At 37.8% G+C, this 27,990-nt stretch overlaps 1 protein-coding gene across 1 annotated transcript in view; it reads left to right on the forward strand.

Annotated features, from left to right (window-relative positions):
* The window catches only part of HDAC9 (histone deacetylase 9), a 1,063,574-nt gene that overhangs the window by 778,761 nt on the left and 256,823 nt on the right, over positions 1 to 27,990 (forward strand). The window contains exons 16-17 of the mRNA XM_049893259.1: positions 1,888 to 2,008; positions 11,421 to 11,470. Coding sequence (XP_049749216.1) covers positions 1,888 to 2,008; positions 11,421 to 11,470 — 171 coding nt within the window. The remainder of the gene's footprint in view (positions 1 to 1,887; positions 2,009 to 11,420; positions 11,471 to 27,990) is intronic.

The following is a 27,990-nucleotide window of genomic DNA, read 5'->3' on the forward strand; positions in this document are numbered from 1 at the left end:
ATTGAGCAGATAATGGTTGATCAGATGGCCACCATTTAATTTGCCTTAGTCTTCAACATTACAGTTTTCATTTGACCTACCTTGGAATGATTTCTCTAAAGGATATTTTTCTGTAAACGTAAAGTGGGTTATACAATGCTAAATGATAGCATCAAAACAAAACTTCAATGCTATGGCAAAGAAAATTGTGGAAGTATTTGTTTTTTGACACATAATGGCATTGTGTCAAGGAGGTTCTGCTTTAAATCATTCCCTTACTGTTAACCCCCAAGTCTTCCCCCATTCCTTTTCCACTCTGACCTGATCATTTATTTTTAATGACAAGCAGAGCTCTGGCTTCTACCTAGCAAACCTCTAGAAAGTTTCAGTATATCAAGGTTTTGCTGGCCAACCCCCTTAGTGAACCACACATCAACATTGAAGAGTATGGCAGCAGCCATATCACCTTAAAGCTAGGAAGGTTGATTCCTGAGAGAGGTGTTGTCACCTGATGTTTCCATGTAAACTGATAGTTCCATGGTCAGGAACGTGGGAAGCAAGCAATTCACCGAACATGTCCCTTTTGGATTTCGCTGTATTTCTGTACTGAAATATTACCTTATAATGCTTGTGGTGGTATATATTTTAAGTGAAATATTAATACTGTGCAGGTAATTTTAGGAAATACAACAGATTCCAAAAGTTAAGGTTCAAAGGAGGGAAACCCTCAATGAGATGAACTGACACAGTAGCCACAACGATGTACTCAAGGTACCAACGATCATAAAGAGGCTTAGGACTGGGCAACGTTTCATTCTGTTATGCATACGGCCGGCATGAACCAAAGCCAACTAAGTACAGGGCAACTAGCAACAACAACAAGAGGTTCATTAACTTTATATACACCAGCCTATGCTTTTTTTTTTTTTTTTTATGCTTATCAGGCTCACGAGCGTGCCAACTGAGAAGTGTGGCCAGGAAGAACACTTTGCATATTGGCTAGTTAAGATTTAACTTAGTGTTCAGTTTTGCCTGTATTGAAGGACCATTGTTTGTTAGTTGGAGTGTAAAATTCTGCCTGGCTTGTGTGAAAATACTGGCAGAGTCTAGAACAGTGCATCACAAACTATCTCTGGTTAAACAGCAGGTCCCCACCCCCCACTTAATTTCCCATCTGTTGTGGATCAATAATTTTATAAAATACAGTAAAAATGAATTACTACAAAAATGAGGTATTTAAGATATACAAAGTACAATTCCCATTTTTTATATTAGATTCAGCAGAAATAAAAAATATTCTATCAAATTGCTATAAAAATTTCTAAACATTTACTCTGAATTTTTGTACTGACCTCGTCACAGACCATTAACAATGAATTCCTGAACAGTTATCGATCCCATGGAACACAGAGTAACCTTGGTCTAGATTAACACTGCTGTAAGGTGCATACACATGAAGCATCAGCATGTTTGTCATAATTAAATACATTTGGTACTTAAGTCCTTCAAGAAAGCATAAGGATCTAGTTCGAACAGCTTCTTAAGGTGAGTGTAAAATAAGATTTTAATGAATTTACTTGTTCTTGGCTAAACAGTTGCCCTTGTGTATTTTTAAGCTAATACTTTTACAAAGGAGTTAGCTATTCTTTTTTTTTTTTTTCTTTTTAAGCCAAAAGAAGAATATGCTTCATGTAAATTGCTCACTTAGGAATAAGCAATCTGTTGTATCTGAGCCTTGCACACACTCATTTTTCAAATATTATTATGGTACTTTAATAAGCAAATCAGTGTCACATTCCTGCATGATGAAACTCAGCCCATTATTAATCATCTTAAGTGTTATTTGGGGTCTACTTTTCTCTAAATTTTGTCAGTGGAATACTGTAGGCTTCTGCTGTTTTTTTCCAGAGAATTCAAGGTCGAAAAGCCAGCCTGGAGGAAATACAGCTTGTTCATTCTGAACATCACTCACTGTTGTATGGCACTAACCCCCTGGATGGACAGAAGCTGGACCCCAGGACACTCCTAGGTCTGTATGAGCCTCTATTCTTCTGACAACAGCACATTCCAGCACTATCATTAGTCAGTGCTGGTGTCAGTTCAAAATACTTGGCAAAAAGTGTGACAAAAAAAATCATTTTTTCCAACAGCATTGCTCTGTGGAATGAGTCCATTACAATAGAGGCCAATGTGGATTAAGATAATCCTCCATTAGAATATAACAATGCCAGTTCCATGATGTCTTACTTTAAAAGTAACCTTTATTTGGATAACATTTATACTGTGTGTTTTAGCATACAGGAATAAATGCATTATAGAATTTGGTTGCTTACATTTTTAAACTAAAAGGAAAAAGGATATCAAATTCTTTATCAAAATTAGCTTCAGTGTTCTCATTTGTTTTGTGTCTTTCAGTTCTTTTTGCTCTTTTTCTATGACTTTGACAGGCAAAGGACACAGTATAACCTCTTTTTTAAATGAAAACTCCTTTTTACTCTGCCTGGCACACTATACTTTTAGTAATGTTGCATTTCAAAATTTAAGGTAACATTTTTAATGCATGGTTTGCTTGTGGAATTAAATAGTAAAGGAAATGGCCGATGAGGAAAACCAATAAACCTAATTTTTAATTATTATGTATATATTTTTAAACATGTATCATCTGATTTTAAAGTAAAACTTATGTTGCACACCTTTGTATTAGGAGATTTATATGAGTGATAGAAACAATTAATTTTTGGAAAAATTAGTGGTACAACCTTATTTTATCTGAGGCAATTATAAGTTTACTAATAACCTACGATTGAGCAACAGTACACCACGGCAGTGTCTGTTAAAAGGATCATATTTTAAGTTTTTTGACTAAAAGAGATTTTAAGACCTTTCCTTGTCCCTTTCTTTTCAAATAAACTTATTGTGTCAGTTCCAAATTATTGGGACTATTTCACTTAATTCAGTATTATTTCAGAATAGTTTTATGTTAAGTGGCCCTTAACAGTTCAAAAGGTAGTATATGATGTGTAGGAAGTCAGTGTCTTGGAAAGCAAGGTGACATTAACAATTACACAATTTAACACTTACTATCTGCCTTTTTTAAACAACTGGCAGGCACCTATAAATCATAAAGTAAAAGCATATGAGCGAACATTTGTGTGCGTACGTGTCTGTATATGGAGTATATGAGTTGAGTGGTGGTAGGTTGGATAGAAGTAGGAAGAAAGACAAACACATGAAAACATTAAAATTCAGTGATTAAAAACAATTTATATAGTTGAATCCGATTTACAGATTAATTTGAAGACAATTCAAACATACATGCTGTGTAGGTTTTTTGTTTTTATTTCTGTTAAAGGAACCAACCTCCGTTCATTGAGATACTTTACATAAAGTACTTCTTTTTAATGTGAATACTATATAATAAATATCCTTATTTTAACATGAATTAATAATCCCATCCTACCAACCACAAAGATAAAGTAAAACATATTAACTTTCATAGTTTTCTAAGGTCAAAATACTCAGCATTTAAAGATAGGAAACTATTTCCATTTTAATTATTTTTTAATTTAGTTAAGGGGAAGCAAGTAGAAAACCTTTTTTTTTTTTTTCTTACCATGGTCCCAAACCATCAATCAGCCCCATCATAGATACCCTTGAATTTCATTGGAATACCAACACAAGAAACCCTGCTGTTGAGTGGATTCTGACTCACAGCCACCCTATAGGACAGAGTAGAACTGCCTCATAGAGTTTCCAAGGCTGTGAATCTTTATGGAGGCAGACTGCCCCATCTTTCTCTTGTGGAGCGGCTGCTAGGTTCAAAGCACTAACCTTTCAGTTAACAGCCAGGTGCTTTAACCACTGGGATACCAGGGCTCCTTCTTTAATAACATGTTATTGTTGTTAGGTGCCATTGAGTCCCTTCTGACTCGTAGCAACCCAATGTACAACAGAATGAAATGATGCCTGGTCCTGCACCATCCTCAGAATTACTTATTGGAATGTTGTTGTTGTTGGGTGCTGTCGAGCTGGTTCTGACTCATAGCGACCCTATGCACGACAGAACGAAACACTGCCCAGTCCTGAGCCATCCTTACAATCGTTGCTATGCTTGAGCTTACGGTTGCAGCCACTGTGTCAGTCCACCTTGTTGAGGGTCTTCCTCTTTTCCGCTGACCCTGTACTCTACCAAGCATGATGTCCTTCTCCAGGGACTGATCCCTCTTAACGACATGTCCAAAGTTTGAAAGATGCCATCTTGCCATCCTTGTTTCTAAGGAGCATTCTGGTTGTACTTCTTCTAAGCAGTCCATGGTATATTCAATATTCTTCACCAACACCGCAATTCAAAGGTGTCAGTTCTTCTTCCATCTTCCTTATTCATTGCCCAGCTTTTACATGGATATGATGCAATTGAAAATACCATGGCTTGGGTCAGGCGCACTTTAGTCTTCAAGGTGACATCTTTGCTCTTCAACACTTTAAAGAGGTCCGTCCTTTGCAGCAGATTTGCCCGGTGCAATGAGTCTTTTGATTTCTTGACTACTGCTTCCATGGCTGTTGATTGTGGATCCAAGTAAAATGAAATCCTTGACAACTTCAATCTTTTCTCCGTTTATCATGTTGTTGTCCATTGGTCCAGTTGTGAGGATTTTTGTTTTCTTTATGTTGAGGTACAATCCATACTGAAGGCTGTGATCTTTGATCATAATTAGTAAGTGCTTCAAGTCCTTTTCACTTTCAGCAAGCAAGGTTGTGTCATCTGCATAACACAGGTTGTTAATGAGTCTTCCTCCAATCCTGATGCCCCGTTCTTCTTCATAGAGTCCAGCTTCTCGGATTATTTGCTCAGCATACAGATTGAATAGGTATGGTGAAAGAATACAACCCTGACACACACCTTTCCTGACTTTAAACCAATCAGTATCTCCTTGTTCTGTCCGAACAACTGCCTCTTGATCTATGTAAAGGTTCCTCATGAGCACAATGAAGTGTTCTGGAATTCCCATTCTTCACAACGTTATCCATAATTTGTTATGATCCACACAGTCGAATGCCTTTGCATAGTCAATAAAGCACAGGTAAACATCCTTCAAAAAAAAAATAATTTTTTATTTTTAAACATCCTTCTGGTATTCTCTGCTTTTAGCCAGGATCCTCTGACATCAGCAATGATATCCCTGGTTTCACGTCCTCTTCTGAAACTGGCCTGAATTTCTGGCAGTTCCCTGTTGATGTACTGCTGCAGCCATTTTTGAATGATCTTTAGCAAATGTTGCTTGCGTGTGATATTAATGATATTGTTTTATAATTTCCACATTCGGTTGGATCATCTTTCTTGGGAATAGGCATAAATATGGATCTCTTCCAGTCAGTTGGCCAGGAAGCTCTCTTCCATATTTCTGGGCATAGACGAGTGAGCATGTCCAGCACTGCATCTGTTGAAACATCTCAATTGATATTCCACCAATTCCTGGAGCCTTGTTTTTCACCAATGCCTTCAGAGCAGCTTGGACTTCTTCCTTCAGTACCATCGGTTCCCGATCATATGCCACCTCTTGAAATGGTTGAATATCAACTAATTCTTTTTGGTATAATGACTCTGTGTATTCCTTCATCGTCTTTTGATGTTTTCTGCGTCATTTAATATTTTCCCCATGGAATCCTTCACTATTGCAATTTGAGGCTTGAATTTTTTCTTCAGTACTTTCAGCTTGAGAAACGCTGAGCGTGTGCTTCCCTTTTGGTTTTCCATCTCCAGCTCTTTGCACATGTCATTATAATACTTTACTTTGTCTTCTCGAGCCACCCTTTGAAATCTTCTGTTCATTTCTTTTACTTCATCATTTCTTCGTTTTGCTTTAGCTGCTTGATGTCGAGAGCAAGTTCCAGAGTCTCCTCTGACATTCGTCTTGGTCTTGTCTTTCTTTCCTGTCTTTTCAGTGACCTCTTGCTTTCTTCATGGATGATGTCCTTGATGTCATTCCAGAACTTGTCTGGTCTTTGGTCACTAGTGTTCAATGTGTCAAATCTGTTCTTCAGATGGTCTCTAAATTCAGATGGGATATACTCAAGGTCATATTTTGGCTCCCGTGGACTTGCTCTGATTTTCTTCAGTTTCAGCTTGAACTTGCATACGAGCAATTGATGGTCTGTTCCACAGTCGGCCCCTGACCTTGTTCTGACTAATGATATTGAGCTTTTCCATCGTCTCTTTCCACAGATGTAGTGACTTTGATTTCTGTGTGTTCCATCTGGCGAGGTCCATGTGTATAGTTACCATTTATGTTGATGAAAGAAGGTATTTGCAATGAAGAAGTCATTGGTCTTGCAAAATTCTATCATTCGATCTCTGGCATTGTTTCTATCGCCAAGGCCATATTTCCCAACTGCTGATCCTTCTTTGTTTCCAACTTTCACACTCCAATCACCAGTAATTATCAATGCATCTTGATTGAATGTTTGATCAATTTCAGACTGCAGCAATGGATAAAATCTTCTATTTCTTCATCTTTGGCCCTAGTGGTTGGTGCATAAATTTGAATAATAGTCATATTAACTGGTCTTCCTTGTAGGTCTATGGATATTTTCCTATCACTGACAGCAATGTACCTCGGGATAGATCTTGAAATGTTCTTTTTGACAATGAATGCAACACCATCCCTCCTCGAGTTGTCATTCCCAGCATAGTAGACTATATGATCGTCTGATTCGAAATGGCCAATACCAGTCCATTTCAGTTCACTAATGCCTAGGATATCAATGTTTATGCGTTCCATTTCATTTTTGACCTTTTCCAATTTTTCCTAGATTCATACTTTGTACATTTCAGATTCCGTTTATTAGTGGATGTTTGCAGCTTATTCTTCTCATTTTGAGTCATGCCACATCAGCAAATGAAGGTCCCGAAAGCTTTACTCCATCCACATCATTAAGGTCAACTCTACTTTGAGGAGGCAGCTCTTCCCCAGTCGTCTTTTGAGTGCCTTGCAACCTGGGGAGCTCATCTTCCAACACCATATCATACAAAGTTCCACTGCTATTCGTAAGGTTTTCACTGGCTAATGCCTTTCAGAAGTAGACTGCCGGGTCCTTCTTCCTAGTCTGTCTTAGTCTGGAAGCTCAGCTGAAACCTGTCCTCCATGGGTGACCCTGCTGGTATCTGAATACCGGTGGCATAGCTTCCAGCATCACAGCAACACACAAGCCCCCACAGTACAACAAACGACATTTCATATTTATTGGAATAATAGACTGGGGTTAATCAGATTTTCAGTATCAACGTGCCCATGGAAGTCTAAGAGACATTTCTATACAACCATTATTCTACATTTGAAGAGAAAATATGTATTTAAACTTTGGAAAAATCAAATTAGTTATGAAACGTGGCAGTACCACCCTTATATTTTTATGAAATTTAGCCATTTTGAACAAAGCCAGTATTCTCAAAATGTTCAATATGTGTATCATTTTAAATGGTTATTTAAAAGTGAATTCCGTTGCATAATTTGGAACTTAGAAAAGGTTTTCATATATGTATGCATAAATGATCATAGCACCAAGTAAAAATGATTCGATTTTAAAAATATTACTCCATAAATTGGTCATTGGTCTTATTGGTTTTGAATATCTAATGTGCAATAATATTCATAAAATTAATGAACTTTACAGTTGACTTTTGATACACATGTGTAGTTCCCTAGACACCTGTGAGTGATCAGTGCAGCATTTTCAATATCGTGTGGCAGGTTATAGAAGCACAGAAAACCAGGGGGCATTGCAGGCTTTGAACCTCAATGTCAAGCACTAAATTCAGTTTCACAAAAGAAACTGAAATCATTTGTAAAGGTTGATTTCAGCTTCTCTTATGAATCGAGAGATATAGGTAATTTTCCCCAATCTAAGTTCTATTTTTATTATTCTTTTATTGTACTTCAGATGAAGGTTTACAGAACAAATTAATTTCTCGTTAAACAATTAATAAACATATTGTTTTGTGACATTGGTTGCCAACCCTGCGATGTGTCAACACTCTCCGCTTCTTGATCTTAAGTTCCCCTTTACCAGCTTTCCTGTCCTCTCCTGCCTTTCATTCTTGCTCCTGGGCTGGTGTGCCCCTTTAGTCTTATATATGCGGTTGAGCTATGTTTATTATTGTTCTAAATCTAAGTTCTAATGAAAAATCTCAATCTTTTAAATGTTTAACTCTACAAACATTTTTGTTTTTTTGTGAAGTTTGGATTGTTGTTGCATTTTAAAAGTTATTATTTATATGTGAAAGACCAGGCTGACGCTGTCATGTATAAACATATAGAAACTCATAACCATCAAGATACTTACTTTTTCTCTCTCTTAATCATTTTCTGTTACTCTCATACATCTCTCTTCCTCCTCTAATCCCCTCCAGCGCAGATGGGGGGATCTTTTCTGAGTTAAATTGTTATTACTACGTTTGGCAGTTACTTTCCGGAGTAAAGAGGAAGGATTTAAATAAAAGTTCGGTATGGCCAGACTTACCAGTCTTTGTATCCATCTTGAAAGACATCTGCAGTTTATAAGACAATTAGATTTGAAAACGGGCACCATTTATCTCTTTAAGTATTCTATTCCCTGTCAGGTGACCCTTTGAAAACATTCTCTGCGATCATTTCTGAAGCGGGGTTTTTCTTAGCATTAATATTCGTGTCGTTCTTACCACCAGTTTTCATTATCTTGAGGCTGGTGCGATCTCAGTCCATTGATAAGGCAATGTGACGTTATTAAAAATTAAATCTGTTCAATTCAGTGAATTAAATATTGCTTACACAGTACTCATTTTAAATGATCAATTATTTGCTTGTTTCATATTATGTAAACATTACAAAATAAATAAAATTCTCCTTAAGCAACTTATTATTTATTTTCCTTATTCTCTTGAGGGGTTTTTACTTTGTAAAAATTACTTTTAAAATTTATTTTATTATACTATAATATCATCTTCATCATTTTTCACTGACTACAGAATGAATGAGGATTTCAACATTACAGCGTACATATATATATTTAAAATTTGATTATGATAAAATATATGTAACAAAATATTTACTATTTTAATCATTTTTAAACGTACAATGTACATTTAAATGTACAATGGAATTAATGTGCATTCACCATTAATTACACTTACCATAATGTTTGACTATTGCCACTATCCATTTTCAAATGTTTTTCTTTATCCTAATCAGAGACCCAGGAGCCCTGGTGGTGCAGTGATTAGGAGCTTGGCTGCTGACAAAAAGGTCGGCAGTTTCAATCCACGAGCCACTTCTTGGAAACCCTATGGGGCAGTTCTGCTCTGTTCTGTGGGGTCACTACGAGTCAGAATTGACTCGAGGGCAACAGTTTTTTTCTTTTTTTTTATAAATCAGAGACTCAGTAACCTTTAAGTAATAACTCCCTAATATCCCTTCCCCCAACCCTCGGTAACCACTAATAAACTTTTTTTTACGTGTTTACAAATTCTAAATATTTCATAAAACATACATATAAATTTTTATTTTAAAGATAATATGTGAATACATTCTTGCAAAAGATTCAAGGATACAGAAACGTCCTTGTTCAGAGCAACAACATTAAAAAAAAAAAAAAAAACTTTACCCCTTCCCATGCTATCCAGAAATATTTTGATATGTCTTTTATTGATGCCAGCATCCCAGTTTTAATATTATCCCATCATTTGTTCATTTTTCTACTTCTCAACTTTTTTTACCTCATCATGGAGATCCCTGTATTTAACTACATACCATATTTTTCATTTGCACTTACATTTTTGTTTATCATTTTCCCTCTGTTAGCAATTGCATTTGAAAAATCAACTCATACAATTTATTGTTTTGAAAATAAACTTTCTTTTGTGACAGCAAAATCTATTTAGATTTTTACTGACATGGCATGTGAATTCAACCATAAACCTGTTTTCAATTCTCAATATTATTTAGTTCATTGGTCATCAATAGGACAAATGAATTGGGATGGCTGGATTGGAAGTTTATACTTTGTTCCACTACTGCTCTGCTGAGTGACCTATCTGAGTCACTTCAGCACCATTTGACTATGAAATAGAAATGCCTGCTGCCTTTCTCTTTAATTACATCACAGAGCAGATTTTAGCCTTAGAGGTTTAGGAGGAGCAGTTAATATTGTTTTTAAGGGGCACCGGTGGCACAGTGGTTGCTAACCAAAAGGTCCACAGTTTGAACCTACCAGCCACTCTGAGGTAGAAAGATGTGGCAGTCTGCTTCTGTAAAGATTACAGCGTTGGATGGAAACCCTATAGGGCAATTCCAGTCTTTCCTATAGGGTGACTTCGAGTCAGGATTGACTCAATGTAGAAAGTAGAAGTGCAGGTAAACAAAATAATTACTGCAAATCACATGAAATGTCAATTCCAAGAGACAATTAAGATTTTGTCATAAATTTTAAAAGATTTATTTTTATGTTTTGTTTAGCTTGTTATAATTTTATTATATTACATATATACATATATACACACATGTTTTTTATATACATATATACACATATGTATACGTATATACGTACATACTTACACACACACACACACACACACACATATATATATATATGGCCCTGGTGGCCCAGTGGTTAAGCGTCTGGCTGCTAACCAAAAGGTCGGCAGTTTCGAATCCACCAGCCACTCCTTGAAAACCCCATGGTGCAGTTCTGCTCTGTCCTATAGGGTCACTGTGAGTCTGAATAGACTCAATGGCAATGGATTTATATATATATATATATATATATATAAACCCAAATAGGATGATACTATACACAGTGCTCTGTGACTTGATTATTTACAAAATTGTGAATGCTGTAGAGGCTTACTAGGTATTTGGTGTTAGCTATGTCTGAAATAGAAATTAAGAATAAATCTGTATATTTGAGATGTTCCATATTTAAAATATTTAGAAAATGACAGTGTATGGTGTCTTTAGGCTTGCTGGCTTAAAATATCACATTGGCGAGATATATTCAGTGAATAACAGTAGTTTTCAATAAATTATAAATAAAAAGATAGTACAATATATGTTCTGGCTGTGTAGGTTAATTTAAAGCAAACCTTGTGACCCAAATTTTGTGGGTATGTGTTTGTTCACATGGGGCAATAGACTGTACATGTAATAATATTTGTATTCAGTTGCTTTGAGTTCTTAAGTGTGTGTGTGTGTGTAAGACAGTAATATTCTGAAAATTTGCTCTATTGAATAATTGATGTGACAATTGATCTAAAATTCCTTTAGTTTCTGTCTGTGTCACTTTATAAATACCATATAATATAATATTATGAGGTAAATACTTACCAGAAATAAACAACTATATTTATATTCCCAATATGTTTATATATATATATATATATTTTTTTTTTTTCATGTGTCCTTACCTTATAGGTGATGCCTCTCAGAAGTTTTTTTCCTCATTACCTTGCGGCGGACTTGGGGTAAGTATGAGTTCATTTATTGCAGTTAAATAATCAAACTTCTAAAAAGCCGTCTTTGCTTTATCTATACAGTTAAGTTTAAGACTGTTTCTTAATACAGATTATGCTAGACTTCAGGGCTAGTTACATAATTTGCAGGATCCAGTGCCAAATGAAAATGAACAAAAATTAGTGTCTATATTTTTAAAATTTATTGTTCAAAAATTATGAAAAATTTCAAGATGGTGATGACAAAGAATTAGACCAAGTGCAAGGCCTTTCTAAGTGTAAGGTCCTTTGGGACCACACAGATCACATGCCCATGAAGCCAACTTTGCTATGCTTTCATATAGCTGAAGAAAAGATAATACTAGAGGGCTTAACACAGTTTTGCAGTAGAATTCATTTGTAATAGAGTCACACTAAGTATGCACATATATTATATTTCTGTTGAAAATGGCATAAACTTCACAAGGTGCTTTGCATTGTGGGTATAATTTTTGTGAATCCCCAGAGACCATTTTTATCTTCAACAATTAACAAAGCCTTTCTGACCAAAGATATTTATACCTCATTTCAAGGGCAAATTTGCTCGAATTCAGCATCATATGAAAAAAGTCTACATTTTTGTGGATAATTAGAACATACCTCATACCCTGCAATCTATTTAAAGTTAACCCTTACCAGAAACAAACCACTATCCTGTGGAACTAGGTGTGAAGTCATGTTCCCACTCCACCAAATTTACGACAACGTAGTTCTAGGTCAGGTTTCCAAGGACTAAGGAATTTCAGTCGATTAGGTTATTTGGCTGTTGCAGGGAAGGGACAAACCTAGCTCTGTATGTATCATGTTTTAGGTACTTTTTTGCTGTAACTAGATTTTATGCAGTTAAATCCCATATATTTTTAGTTCCTTCTGTCATTTTAATGATGCTAGTTTTAGCATGTAGTATCTTTTCTATTTCTTCATCTGTGATTCTGCACCTTCTGAAAATAATGGCAACTACAACCAATATCTGTTCGGACTTTACAGTTTACAAACATGCAGCTGAGTTTCATAACGATGCTGCCTTGGTTATCCAGTGCTGCCGTAACAGAAATACCACAAGTGGATGGCTTTAACAAGGAGAAATTTATTTTCCCACAGTTTAGTAGGTTACAAGTCCAAATTGAGGGCGTCGGCTCCAGGGGAACGCTTTCTCTCTCTGTCGACTCTGGAGGAAGGTCCTTGTCCTTAATATTCCCCTGGTCAAGGAGCTTCTCAGGCTCAGGACCCTGTGTCCAAAGGACACGCTCTGCTCCTGGTGCTGCTTTCTTGGTGGTATGAGATCCCCAACTCTGCGCTTGCTACCTAATACAAATATGTAGCCACACCCCAGGGAAACTCCCTTTACATTGGATCAGGGAGGTGACCTGAGTAAGAGTGGTGTTACAATCCCACCCTAATCCTCTTAACATAAATTACAATCACAAAAAGGTGGATAACCACACAATACTGGGAATCATGGCCTAACCAAGCTGATACACACATTTTTCGGGGGTGGGGGGGGACTTAATTCAATTCATGACAGATGCTTTAAAAGTAGTCTGCTGTTTCAAAGATGAGAGACAGAGGCTCAGAGAAGTGGAATTATTTTCCTGAAGTCACACAGTATGGGATGAAAGGCTGAAAATATGCTGTTAACATGCAAATCTGTGCAGCCCCTGGAGACATAGCAGTGCAGCAGTGTGACTAATGGAGCCTGGCCCTCTTTCTGGCAGCTCACTAGTGGATGGGGTTTGCTTTTTGACTTCCAGCACAGGATGATCAGCACCCTACATTAATCCTTGCTTATTCTTAGCAAGGGAAACCCTGGTGGTGTAGTGGTTAAGAGCTAAGCCTGCCAACCACAAGGTCAGCAGTTTGAATACACCACGTGCTCCTTGGAAACCCTATGGGGCAGTTCTACTCTGTCCTGAGTCAGAATTAACTCGATGGCAACAGGTTTGGGGTTTTTGTTGGTATTTTTAGCAAAACTCCTGTGAAGTTAGGAGCTGGTAAAGTCATTCTAGAAAGCAGAGGAATAAACTGCCTTTAAAATGAGTTTCATTGGCTTTTGTTCTTATTTTCTAGCATCCCAAGTAGACATTTTAAGGGACTGACTGAGTACCTGCAAATGTGTCAGAGAAAGAAACAAAGCTAAGCACTAGTTAGTGAATACACTGATGGGAAGGAAGTTAAAGTTGTTAAAAAAGTGGTGGTCATCAAACTTCCACTCCTTTACAAATATATTTAATTCATGGCCCAGAACTGAGTTGAGGACCACTCCCTGGGACACATCTCCCAAGTCTGACCTGGATAAAATCCCTAACTCACTATCCTTTGAACGTAAAGTGCCTCTTCTCAACTGCTCTAAACACATATGAAAGTAACTTCTTATCCTTTATCCAGAGCTGCTGACATAAGTTCTTAGACGTGCCTAAGGACTAGTGACGATTGCTGCTGGCCTGATGTGTTTAACACAAACCAGAGTGGATGTCACAGAATGTTGTTGTTAGCTGCCATGGAGTTTAGTCTGACTCATGCTGACCTTATGTGCTACAGAACCAAATGTTGTCTGGTCCTGCGTCATCCTCACAATTGCCAACTTGTTTGAGTCTATCATTGTGGTTATTGTGAGAATCCATCTCATCCTCATTGGCCCTTTACTTCACCAAGCATGATGTCCTCTTCTAGTGATCGATCCCTCCTAGAGACATATCCAAAGCAAGTGAGTCAGACAACATTCTGTTGGGATCCATAAGGCTGGTTTTTTTTTTTTTGACTAATTTTCAGAAGTAGATCACCATTTCTTTCTTCCTAGTCTGTCTTAGTCTGGAAGCTCTGTTGAAACCTGTGCACCAGCGGGTGACCCTGATGGTATTTGAAATTCTGGTGGTGTAGCTTTCAGCATCATAGCAACACTCAAGCCACCACAGTACACAAACTGGTAGACAAGTGTCATAGGACAAGCTCTCAATAATGCTCCCCTCCCCGCCCCAATACTGGATGGTGGAAGTAGTGGTGATAGTTAAGCCTAACTTAATCAAGCAGACAAAGGAGAAGGAGGATAACTGGATTAGTTAACTCTATCAGTGCTGGAAAAGGTTGGAGAGAGGGACCTCAGTTTATGAAAACTGGTCTATAGATCTTTTGGTAGTGTTTATTTAGGTCCAGGTGAATGTGAATGTGTATGCGTGTGTGTGTGTGTGTGTGTACAAGTTCACACTTGCTGATGCTCTAGAGAAGTAGATTCATTCAGTCTTTTTATTTTTTTGTAGGAACCAAATTGTGTTCTTAAGGCACTCGGGAGCCATTTCATCCCCTCATATTTTTACTTTTGATACAAGTCCTAGGAGAAAATTGGGGTCCTCTGGATTTGAGCCAGTCTAAATTTTCACCTCCAGGAGAGTCCTAGGCATATTAAGCATACAGAAAATACCCAGTATGCACTAGAAGTGGCCTAACTTGGTAATGTGGGGTGTACCCTGGAGAGCTTAGAAACCACTGAAATTGCTTTTGTCTTAAGACACTCTTATGGTTCAGATTATCTAGGATGGGCCCATTGGTTTCAATTCCAAAATAATCAATTCTCTCCAATATTTAAAGTAAACTCGGGTTGCTGAGAATGTATACCTTCCATCTGAGATGGGTTTACTATGTACCTACTGAATGCTGATTAATTGGCTTTTGTAGAGACTATCTGGGTCGTTATGAAATCAGGAAATCTCTACTTCTTATTCAGTTTTCCCCGAAAATTGCATAAAATTGATAGTGTTGGCCAAGGGGCTTTTCATGATCAATTGACTAATGGCTTTTAAGGGGCTTTAAAGTACTCTCCAGAACTGTGTTTTGAGCAACAATCACAAGGTTTCCAAATTCCTTTGTGTTTGGTTCTCGTTTTGTTTAGTTACTACTGCATGACTCATTTCTGATTACTGTGTGATTACATTACAAGAAAATGCACCAGTTGAAAAGAACATTTTAACAAATTCCAGGACTTGGTCATCGCGAAGTGAAACAGATAATTAAGGGGCTCGGGGAAACAAAACCCAGTGCAGGACCACTTTACTTTTCACTCCTCAGGATACAGCACTAAAAATAGTGATCATTTTCCTGTCCATCTGACCCACTGCTGCTGTGTGAAGAAATCTTGAAGTCATTTCTCAGCCTTATTTTTCCCTTTTCACTTGATAGGCCACAAAAAAAAAAAAAAAAAAACCCACAAAAGCAAGGACGAGCAGGCTTTTATGATAATGTCGTCATCAGTTCCCAGCTTCAAACGTTTCTGCGGCTTTTGAGTTGTCATTTATAACTTGGAACTGAATCGACCCATAATTCCCTTGATACACTTAGAGAAATTGATAACAGACTCTGCGCTTCTTTATGGCTCGGCGGAGGCACCTCCAATCACATCAGTATTGGCAGGCAATATTATTTTTTGACATGGTTGTAAAAGTATAAAGGGGCTTATGGCATTTGTTTAGATGAGGAATGGGCTCTCAAGCTGTGCTGGGGTTTACGAGACCAGATTAGTGAGAAGCAAAGGGAATATGATGTTTGCAAACAGGATATGATTTTATATAAGTTTGGGTTTCATGCTCTGTTCCCTGGGGAAAGCCCTGCAGACAGCAGAGAATTCCTCTTTTATTCCACAACAGACAAGTTTCTAGTGCCAAAAGGCAGGAAAATAAACCTGGTCAATGGGCAGCGTCAGACCCTTGATTGGAAGAGGAAGAGTTGGGGAAGAGACAGAGCAATTCCTTGGAAGGAATGAGCAATTGCAGAGCGCAGGCAGAATCTTGGCCTGCCTAACTGGCCAAAGATGTGCCAAGAATGAGGCTCTGTGATGCTCAACCAAGTCACCTTCTCCAGCAGCAACTCAATGAATCTGTGAGCACAAAGCCAGCTTTTTATCATAAACTTTTACTCTGTCCATATTCTGTTTGATTACACCTAGATCTGACACATCGTAGGGGCTAGGGATGCCATTTCTATGAGCTCGGGAGGGAGGTAGGGGGAGAAGGATTAGGTGACTGTGGGTAGGTAATTTAAGTCTCATTTCAATTGCTCTGAGGTTTTCTGCAGACATTTCAGCTATTTAGTAGGGCTGATATATAAAGGAGGCAGGTTTGGGTGAAGAGCCTTGAAGTTTTTTTTTTTTTTTTTTTTCATTCTGTCAGAATTAAAATGTAAGCTCTCATTTCTGAAGTTGAGAGATCCCTGGTGGTGAAATGGTTAAGCAGTCAGCTGCTAACTGAAAGGACAATGGTTAGAACCCACCAGCAGCTATGCTCAAGAAAAGACCTGACAATCTGCTCCCATAAAGATTTCAGCCTAGAAAACCCTATGGGCCAGTTCTGCTCTGTCAAATGGGGTCGCGATGAGTCAGAATTGACTCGATGGCATACAACAACTACGCACACACACACATGCACACAAAGACAGAAAGAGGGAGAGAGAGAGAGAAGAAAATTCTGTATATTAGACCTGCATTTTTTTTCCCATTTGTTGCACCACATTGGCCACCCATATTTATTCTTCTACAGAACAGTAAAACAAAATTCCAGTGGGAAGCCTTTCAAAGGACTGCCCTGTCTTTTTCTTTCTATTAGATTTTAAAATATAGTAATTACTTTTATTTGATGATCAAATCTGTGGGCATGTAGTTAAATGCAATAGGAAAACAAACAAACAGTTGCCATCAAGTTGATTCCAGCTCATGGCGATGCCATGTGTGTCAGAGTAGAAATGTGCTTCATAGAGTTTTCGATGGCTTTTTATTTTTCAGAAGTAGATCACCAAGCCTTTCTTCCAAAGGGTCTTTGGGCAGACTTGAACCTTCAACCTTTCAGATAGCTTCTGAGGTGTTTAACCATTGCACCACTGAGGAATCAAATGTAATAGGAAGATTCGGTTAATACATTTTACTGTTGCTATTTAGGGTAACCTTCTAAATCTTCTAAAACATTACTTTAGAAGGTATAAGATATGCTATGGGATGAGAAGTGAGGGACAAGAAGAAGATGTCTTGTTGTCTGTAACTAGGCAAGGTGCAGGAATGCAAAGACTAATGAGATGAGGCCCCTGTTCTTAGTTGTTCAGGGCCTATCCATTGGGTTGATTTGGATAAGTGTTGTGCTATAGGAACATAGAAGAGGGGCTTCCAAAACAGAAAAGAAAGGAAAGAGGGTATGGGAGGGTTCTTGAAGCAGCCAGAAACTAAATCTTCAAGAATAATTAGTAATGAGTGTAAATAATTATGTGAGTTTTTGAGTGTGCGTTTGTGTGTGTATGGGTGTGGGTGTGGGCTGGGGGGAGTTGGCCAACTATATAGGTCATAATGGCAAATATATTTTTGGCAGTTTTGCCAAGCTGTTGCCAATTAGTAGGGGATTAAAAAAAAAAAAACAAAACCTAATATTTATACCAAAATTTTGGATGTCTCTGAGGTTGTGATACTGACTTGCGAACCCCTTCCTTTTATCTTAAGTAGCTGTAGGCATCATGGCATTTCTGAGGCTCATTTATCCTGAGTAGGCACAGTGCCTTTTGTTTCCTCAGTAGAAAGAGGAGGGGTGGCATCTGTTTCTCACATACAGTAATCAGGGTAATGCTGATTTCCCTCACATTAAAGTTCAGCTCAAACCTGGCTTGCAATCAGTGCTTCATTTCCTCTACTGTTGCTATCGAAGATGCCTCCAGTCCTCTTCCCTCGGGCACAATCAAAGTATCCGCGCTGATTTGAAGTCTCTCTTCCCCAGCTCCCCTTTCTAATTGTACAGTGAAACCTGTGAGAACAGGACTTGACAGGACTGCTTTGTTTTTCCGGGTCTCTCAAGTATTTGACAGGGCATAGTGTTAACCACTTTTCTATCGCTATTAGTGGCAAATATTTGAGTTTTCCTTCTCTGACAGGTTCCGGCCTTACATAGGTTCTGGCTTTCACAGGTTTTACTATATTTGGATTTCCATTAGTTTAGTTTTAAACTGGATGCAAATGGTACTAGTGGGAACACCTTGAGGCACCTAGAAAAAGTAAAACCGATAAGACGCTTTAATGAAATTGTTTGAGAATTTTGTTTCATGCTGTTGATTTCACGTAAAGATCTTGTTGCCCCAGACTTGGAACATACAGTAAGGCAAGCCAGGGAATTCCTCCTAAATGACAAAGGAAGTTTTTAGTATTGCATAGAGTATGGTAATTGTGTATATTCAGTAATATTTGTTGGGGTGTAGACAACACTCCCCACCAAGATAAACATATATAAATGACTCTGTTTACTACCAAATGTGAAATTGTATAGACTCAGTAAGTGTCTGATGTCAATTGCAGGAAAGAGGAAAATTAGAAATGAAAACCTTAACTTCCTCCTTAATTCACTCAGCTGTAGCATCCCAACTGCGATTAACTTCTTTTGATTGCTTGGACATTATGGCTAAGCAAAACAGGATGCATTTTGAAATAAGAATACTTCATTTTTTAAAATTTAATGTAAACACGGATATAACAAAGTTGTCAAAATGAGACAGCAAAATATGCTGTTGTCTTCTGTTGTCAAAATGAGATAGCCCAAAAATGCATCATCAAGTTTTGTATGTGTGTTTGTTACGTACCTGGGGCCACACCACCTGTAATACACATATCTTTAACTGTGTAAGCCACAGTAATGTCAACAGCAGGGAAGCAGACTTATCCATTCTTATAATTTCTTGTTCTGCGATTTTCCTCTGTTCTCTCATAATTTTCTCTACTTTCCTAAATGCTGTGGTTATAAACATTCCAACAAGAAGAGATTGAGCCTTGGCCTCTGTAGTTGCTAAAGGTAGAAGGATTTAGGAACTTTAAGTTTCCATCTAACTCAGGAAATTTACAACTCTATGAAATAAAAACACTGAGAAGTAATTGATAATACTTGAATAAATTTGAATGTATGATCATCTACTGATTTCCATGGCAGACAGTCAAGAAACATAAGGCCTTAAAAGCGAATGAGGGTACTTAGGAAAAAAGGAATTTCACGACACCTTCCATGTTGTACAGCCCAAAATGCAGATAAATCTAGATCCAACTCAGCTTTTCATGTTGGTGTGAAAAAACTGCACTTTTATTTGTTTGTTATCTTTCTACTCTGGATTGTTCCAGAAGCTCCAAATATTCATCCCAATGACAATCTCATTTCTACTACTGATGTATCATTAATATGTCTTGGTGAAGTATTTTGGCAGAAAAGTAAAGCATAACTTCTACATTCTCAAACAATATATTGTTTTTCTTTCAGTGCTCAACTGAATTGGTTTACGGAATTCTTGGGCTATCGGCAGGCAGTCCACAGATAGGAGTCCCTAGGATTTGAACACTCCAAATCCAGAATAGAACCCCATACTTCTGACTGCTAGACCAGCAACATTATTAACATAGTGAAATATCTTTTTTAAAGTATAAAATCTTAAGCGAAATAAAGAAATAAAAAATCTAAACAATATCATAGCAACAAAGCATTATAGAGTCATTTTATGACAATTAAAAAGACTAACATATTTGAGAATTATATGTATTCAGAATAATTTGGTTAAATTATTCTATTATCATTCTGTTACTCAGAATATCAATTATTCTAAATAAAATGATCTATATGGAAACCCTGGTCGCGTAGTGGTTAAGTGCTACGGCTGCTAACCAAAGGGTTAAGCAGTTCGAATCCATCAGGTGCTCCTTGGAAACTCTATGGGGCAGTTCTACTCTGTCCTTTAGGGTTGCTATGAGTCGGAATCAACTTGACAGCACTGGGTTTGGTTTGGTTTTTGGATATGGACTAATTAATACTTACTGTGGATACATGGAAACACTAGTGGCATAGTGATTAAGAGCTATGGCTACTAACTAAAAGGTCAGCAGTTCAAATCCACCAGCCGCTCCTTGGAAACTCTATAGGGCAGTTCTACTCTATCTTGTAGGATCGCTATGAGTTGGGATCGACTCAATGGCAATGGGTTTGTTTTTTATTTGGTTTATGGATACATGTGGATCTGCTTTATGACTATCTGTAAAGACTTCTCAAAATGATTTTATTGCGTTGTGAAAGGTGGCCAAAGAAACAACAAACCAAGGCCTACAATTAGTAAAATTATTTGCTGCTAAAGAGATGTTTTAGTTATTATTAATCTATGGTCTCATTTAGACACTTCAATATTCATTCATTTATTAAAGAAAAATGTCTTGAGAACTCCATAAGTACTAAGCACAGTGTAACATCTAGCCTCATGTTTTTTTCTTTTTTTATGTTCTTTCCTTTTTAGTTCTCACCCATCTCTTATTATACTTATCACTTAGATTCTATGTTAATCTTCCTCTATTCCTACTCACCAACCCTGGTGGGAAAAACCTGTGAGATCACAGGAATATGGACAAAAGGTAATTGGAATATCTGGACTCCTGGTTGAACAAAATCCACAATCATTTTCCTACTGAAATATTTCCACAAGTTAGCCTTCTTGTGTCCATGTTCTTTGATGAAGGCATCAAATCCTCATTCTGAGAACTAGGCAGTGCAGCATCCAGCATTGGTCTAACATTCCATTAATTGTTATTGTTGCTCTTGTATGCCATCGTGTCAGTTCGACTCATAACGACACTATTTGGCACAGTCAAACTGCCCCATAGGATTTCCAGGTCTTTTCCCCTGTGGAGATGCTGTTGAGTTCGAACCACAGACCTTTTGGTTAGCGGCCAAGTGCCTAACTATTGCACAACCAGGGTTCCTTCATTCCATTAAAAACAGGTACTAAAGAAGTAAAAAAAAAAAAAAAAAAAACTAGTACAAATTGTTGGAGACTCTTCTCTGTGCTTTTGGACTTACTATACTTACAGCTTCTGATGGCTACCACATCTTGGGGCAGAATTCATTCACTTATCTTTTCATTTGTTTATACTACTTTATGACTGCCTGTAAACAAATAGTTACTGAGTCGTTGTTATATGTCAGGAACAGCAGATACAGCACTGACCAAAACTTAAAAAATTCTGTTCCGATGTAATTTATATTCTAGTGGGGAATGCAGATAAGTAAATATAAATAAGTTTAAGAGTGTGTGTGTGTGTGTGTGTGTGTGTGTGTGTGAGATAAATGTTATGGAGACAGAAAAGCAAGGAAGGGAGTATGGAGTCTGAGTTGGGGGGCACAACTGGTCATTGAGAAAGTGCTGCTTTTTGGAGATAAGAATTGACAGGTGAGGGATGAACTGGGAGTCTTGGCTTCTTGTGGTGACTAACTTAAACAGGAATATAGGGAATAAGTTCCATACTGAGGATCTAAGACATAGTGGTGGGGAAGCAATGAGAGTTTGGAGTCTGGGGACTTGGCCAAGACTGCTCAGAGTTCTGGGGCCCCAACTTTGCTCCTGCCCAGGAAGATATGGACAGCTTGGGATAGGGTTGTTCCGTCCAGAGTATACAGAGATCCTGGCATCCCTTTTGACTCCTGGATTGAGCCATGCCCATGAAGGTCTGGAGGAGCTTGGGATGGGGAACTATTTGTTAGGATAGTCAGAGATCTGGGGCTTAATTGCAGGTCTGAGGCACTGAAACATCTGGGTGACTCCAGATATTAGCAACAGTCATGTGCTTTGGGCTTGCTGGTCCCTAGGGAAGTTATTTGGACATAATTTCCTATTTACGTTGTGCAGCTGCAAATTAGATACAGTACTCTAACACCTGCCCATTTTCAAGTATAATGAAAATGTCCTGACATTTGTGTGATATTTCCCAGTGCCTTTTAGCAGCTTCTTGTATGACATATGTGCATTGTGGCCGCAGTTGACTCTGCCTGGTCCCTGCTGATTTATACCTGAGCTGTGAGATACACAGTAACTGATCCCATTAGGTTAGTACACGTACCAAAAGGTGGTAACGTCTCAGTTTCTACATAGCCCACTGTGTGCTGCATATGTGTAGTACAAGGAACACAGACTTTGGAGTCTAAAATCCAGGGCTACTTTTTACTATCATCTATCAGATTCTGATTCTCAGCATCCTCAATATTAAATAATACTAATCAATAAAAAAATTCAGCTAAATGACTTAGGACTTGCTGTAACCATCTAACTAGAATGCTAATCCTTCACATTGACCCTAATGGTGACCACAGGATTGACCTTAATGATGGGATTAGCAGTTAGGGAGAGTGACAGTAAAATGCTCCGGAATAGGCAGAGCCATGTTGTTGTTGTTGTTAGTTGCTGCTGAGTCCATTCTGACTCATGGTGACCCCATTCGTGCAGAATAGAACTGCTCCATTGGGTTTTCAAGGCTGTGACCTTTTGGAAGTAGATTGCCAGGCCTATCTTCTGAGGTGCTTCTGGGTGAGTTTTAACTGCCAACCTTTTGTCTAATAGTGGAGCGCTTTGTTTAAAACACACCCTATTGGCTTTCACAGAGGTGGGCTGATTTACAGCCTCACAGCAGAGAGCACCCATTCTTTATACACAGCTTCCTCTGATAGCCTACCTCATCTCTTTTAATCCTCACAGGAATCCTAAGAGTCTTACTACTAATGAGGTAACTGAGGCTTCCTCTTCTATAGAAAAAGAAACTGAGACTCAGAGACTCGTTTAAGTCACACAATTGGTAGGTGGTGAAATAGAGGTCCACCTGATTCCCAAGCTCTTAATCACAATATTGTGCGTAAACAACTCACCCTAATTTCAACCTCATATAATTGACAATGTCCCTTTCCCGAATGAGAGTAGCCCTAGCCATAAGAAAGCACAATTGTTTCTTCTGCCATAAGAATTCTCTTTTTTATTGAAATTCCAATAAAGTATTAATATACTCAGACATCATTAATTTTGGGTAAATCCAATTATGTAACTGTACACAGCATTTCAACTCTAATTAGAACACTGAAAAATCTCTACTCTTGGGCCAAATCACTATGGAATGAATGAGAATCCGATTTTGCATACCTTCTGAGTCAGAGTTATTCTTATTAAGCTGATTGTGGTAAGAATGGGGCTCTAACATGCACTGCCTAGTTTATGAAAGTATTAGCATACTAAGAACTCTTCATTACATAGTATGTTCATCAGATTAAATGAAGAAGCAGTAGGAAAATACTGAAATGGTATCACTGGGCTCTGCTTTTAACTCAATCTTGGTAAGACTGACCAGTAGGTCATTGCAACTGTGAGTCTTAACAATAAGGATTCTCAGATTCCTTGACCAACCATGTAGCCCCAGGATTCCATATATTACTTGGCAAATCCATGAGTCCACCAGTATCTTAAATGAGGATCCTTAGAGTCTCAGGTTGTAGCACTTTTGCCAGAACAAACATATTCCTCTACTTGTAAATAGCAAAGGGTTATTTTTTGGAAGATGAAGAGTGACTAGAAGTTGCACATGCAAGGCCAGTAGATCTGCCAGAAAGCAGTCAGTCATACTGGTATGGGGTTTGTGGTAGAGCGTTAATGCACACGACATGCCCATTGTCTCTTTCCAGCTGCCACATTAATAGTTCACGCCTTCTTTCCATATGGAATATTGGTCACAGTATTCATCCATCATATCCATGGTTTTACTTGGAATCTGAAGGTCCTCACTGTAGCTGTTCTGTTTCTTTTTCATCTCACCATGACTAAAGAAGCTAAGGTGTGGGCATTATAACCTACAAGTGATCCCAAGGGAATAGACTGTCATTCATGTCTTTCTCCCTGTGCTGAACAAAAGAGAGAAAGCATGTGAGTTCACCCACCCATTGTCATCATAAATCCATCCTAGCCCCATTTCAAAGGCCTCGGGGTTTCAGCAGAACATCTAAAGTGAAATGAATGTGTACATTCAAAGAGTTGGCACGTTGTACCACATGGGAGAGTGGAAAACAGCCACTGTTACAGGCCTCAGAGAAGATTGAAGAAGACTACAATAAAGAGCACCATTGGTCCTCTTCTCAATATTCTAACTCTCACCATTATCCTACAGGAGGAAAAAAGTGACAGTCACTCAGCTTACAGATGACTTAAGAGGTTTTGAAGTACTGCTACCCAAGCTACTGTGGAACTAACTGCCTTTAAGTGATTTTATGGTTTTAGGAGATGCATTCTTCTGCCCAGCCCCAGAGTCAGAGAAAGCAGTAATGCAGAGTCTCTGTTAATTATTATTTCACTTATCTCTCTGAGCCTCGGTTTCTTCACCTGTAAAATTGGGATGGTCAGGCCTTCTTTATGAATGGGCAAATCATTTAGCATTTCTGGGCCTTAGTTCCTTCACCTATAAAGTGGAGGTGATAAATGAAATACACTTTATCCTCCTCTCTGGAGATCAAATACAGCTTTATTAGGTGGTAATAAAAAAAAAATTTTTTTTAATACTTTATCCAAATTTAAAACAGCTATTTATTTTTTCTTTTTAAGATTTTATTTTGTTTTTTGTTGTTTAGAATAAACACAGCAAAACATGCAAGAATTCAACTGTTTCTGCATGTACAATTCAGTGATATTGATTACGTTCTTCAAGTTGTGAAACCATATTCATCCTCCTTTTCTGAGTTGTTCCTCACTCATTAACTTAAACTTACTGCTCCCTGAGGTTCCTACCTAATCTTTTGAGTTATTATTGTCAATTTGATCCCATATAGATAATTCCTAAAAGAGCATAATACTCAAGGCACACCTTTTTTTCTATTTAAGCTAAACTATTGTTTGATTTTAAGATGACTTTCAGTTTAAGGTTTAAAGATTATCTCAGGGGTTCATCCAGCCTCCATGACTCCAGAAAGTCTAGAGTCCATGGGAATTTGAAAACCTATTCTGCATTTTCCCCCTTCTGATCAGGATTCTTCTATGGAGTCTTTGATCAAAATGTTCAGTAATGGTAGCCAGGTGCGGTCCAGTTCTTCTGTCTCATGGCAATGGGGGCAGTTGTTCCTAGAGGCAGTTAGCCACACATTTCATATCCTCCTCCTATTCCTGACACTCCTTCTTCCTCTGTTGCTCCAGGTGAATAGAGACGAATGTTGTGCCTTGGATGGCAGCTTGTAAGCTTTTAAGACCCCAGGCACTACACCTCAAATTAAGAGTTGCAACAGAAGTTCTAAAGGTATTATTAGGCCACTTAACTGGGTGTCCCACGAAACCATGAGCCTAAACCTCCAAACCAAGGAACCAAATCCCATGAGGTGTTTGGTTGTACATAAGCAGCCTCAGCAGCTATTCTTTTTTTTTTTTTAAGTCATTGTAAATATATCTATCAAATAACTTTTTCCAATTCAATTTTTACAGGTGTATAACTTATTGACAGCAATTACAATAATTGACTCTGCAACCCTACCCTTAATTAATGTAATTTTTCCATCACCATTAACCCTCCTTTTCACCCCCCCTCCTGCCCCTGGTTAGCACTGATAAACTTTCTTTTCTAAAATAAAAAAACCAAACCCACTGCTGTCTAGTTGATTCCGACTCATAGCGACCCTATAGGACAGAGTAGAACTGCCTCATAGAGCTTCCAAGGAGCGCCTGGTGGATTTGAACTGTTGACCTCTCAGTTAGCAGTCGTAGCACTTAACCACTACACCACCAGAGTTTCCTTGTTCTCTATACATTTGCCTTTTCTTGCCTTTTTATATAAGTGAGGTCATACAATATTTGTCTTTTTGTGATTGGCTTATTTTGTTCAGCATAATGTCTTCAAGCTCCACCCATACTGTAGTAAGTGTCAAGACTTCTTTTCTCCTACTGGCTGAGCAGTTTTGCATTGTGTGTATGCCCCGTATTTTGTTTATCCATTCATCTGTTGATGGGCGTTTAGGTTCTTTCCACCGTTTCCACCTTTTGGCTATTGTGGATAGTGCTGCAGTGGACATTGGTGTACACTTCTCTTTTTGAGTCTGTGCTTTCAAGTCTTTTGGGTATATACCTAGGAGTGGAATTGCTGGGTCATATGGTAGTTGTATTTTCAGGTTTTTGAGAAACTGCCACACTGTTTTCTACAACGGCTGTACCATTTTGCATTCTGACCAACAATGGGTAGGGGTTCCAGTTTCCCCACATCCTTGCCAACATTTGCTATTCTCTGTTTTTTTAAATCTTAGCCATCCTATGGGAGTGAAATGGTATCTCATTGTGGTTTTGATTTGCATCTCTCTGATGACTAATGACGCTGAGCATCTTTTCATGAGTTTGGTAGCCATTTGAATGTCCTCTTTGGAGAAATATCTATTCAGGTCCTCTGCCCGTTTTATGATTGAGTTGTCTTTTTGTTGTTAAGTTCTTGAAGTTTTATATATATTTTAGTTATTAGGTTCATGTCAGGTAAATGGTTTCCAAAGATATTCTCCTGGTTGTCAGCTTGTCTTTTCACTTGTTTGGTAAAATCTTTTGATGAACAAAAGTTTTAATTTTTCTGAGATCCCAGTTATTTATTTTGTCTTTTGCAATTTGTGCTTTTTTATTATATTAGATAGTCCATTGTTGAAAGCTAGACTTGATAGTATTATCCCTGCTTGTTCTTCTAAGCATTTTATGGTTTTGGTTTGTATATTAGGTCCTTAATCCATTTTGCACTTGTTTTTGTGTATGGTATGAGACATGTAGAAATCCAGTTTTCCCAGCACCATTTATTCAATAGATTCTTCTTCCCCCATTGAATAGACTTAGTGTCCTTGTCAAAAATTAGTTGACCATAGATGTGTGGGTTTATTTCTGGACTCTCAATTCTGTTTGGTTGGTTTATGTGCCTATTGTTACACCAGTACAAGGCTTGTTTTGATTACCGTAGCTGTATAATATGTTTTAAAATTAGGAAGTGTGAGTTCCCCTACTTTGTTTTTCTCTTTCAACATTGTTTTAGCTATTTGGAGCCTCTTGCCATTCCGTATACAGTTGAGGATTATTTTTTTCTATTTCTGTAAAGAAGGCTGTGGGAATTTTGGTGGAGATTGCATTGAATCTGTAGATCACTTTGGGTAGTATTGACATCTTAATAGTAAGTCTTCCAATCCATGAACATAGAAAATCTTTCCATTTATTTAAGTCTTCTTTAATTTCTTTTAGCAGTGTTTTATATTTTTCATTGTCTAAGTCCTTCACGTCCCTGGTTAGATTTATTCCTAATTATTATATTTTCTGAAATGCTTTTGTAAAAGGAATTGTTTCCCTAATTTCCCTTTCAGATTTGTCATTGCTGGTATATAGAAACCCAACTGATTTTTGTTTGCTGACCTTGTACCCTGTAACTTTGCTAAATTCCTCTATTAGCTCTAAAAGTTTTCTTGTGGCCTCTCTGGGATTTGCTATATATAGAATCATATCCTTCACAAATAGAGATAATTGTACTTCTTCTTTTTCAATCTGGATACCTCTAATTTCTTTTTCTTGTCTTACTGCTCTGGCTAGGACTTCTAATACAATATTGAACAAAAGTAGTGAGAAAGGGCACACTTGTTCCTGATTTCAAGGGGAAAGTCTCAGTTTTCTCCATTAAGTATAATGTTGGCTGTTGGCTTTTCATATATGTACTGAAT

Source organism: Elephas maximus, chromosome 8, assembly GCF_024166365.1.
Source record: "Elephas maximus indicus isolate mEleMax1 chromosome 8, mEleMax1 primary haplotype, whole genome shotgun sequence".
NCBI lineage: Eukaryota > Metazoa > Chordata > Mammalia > Proboscidea > Elephantidae > Elephas > Elephas maximus.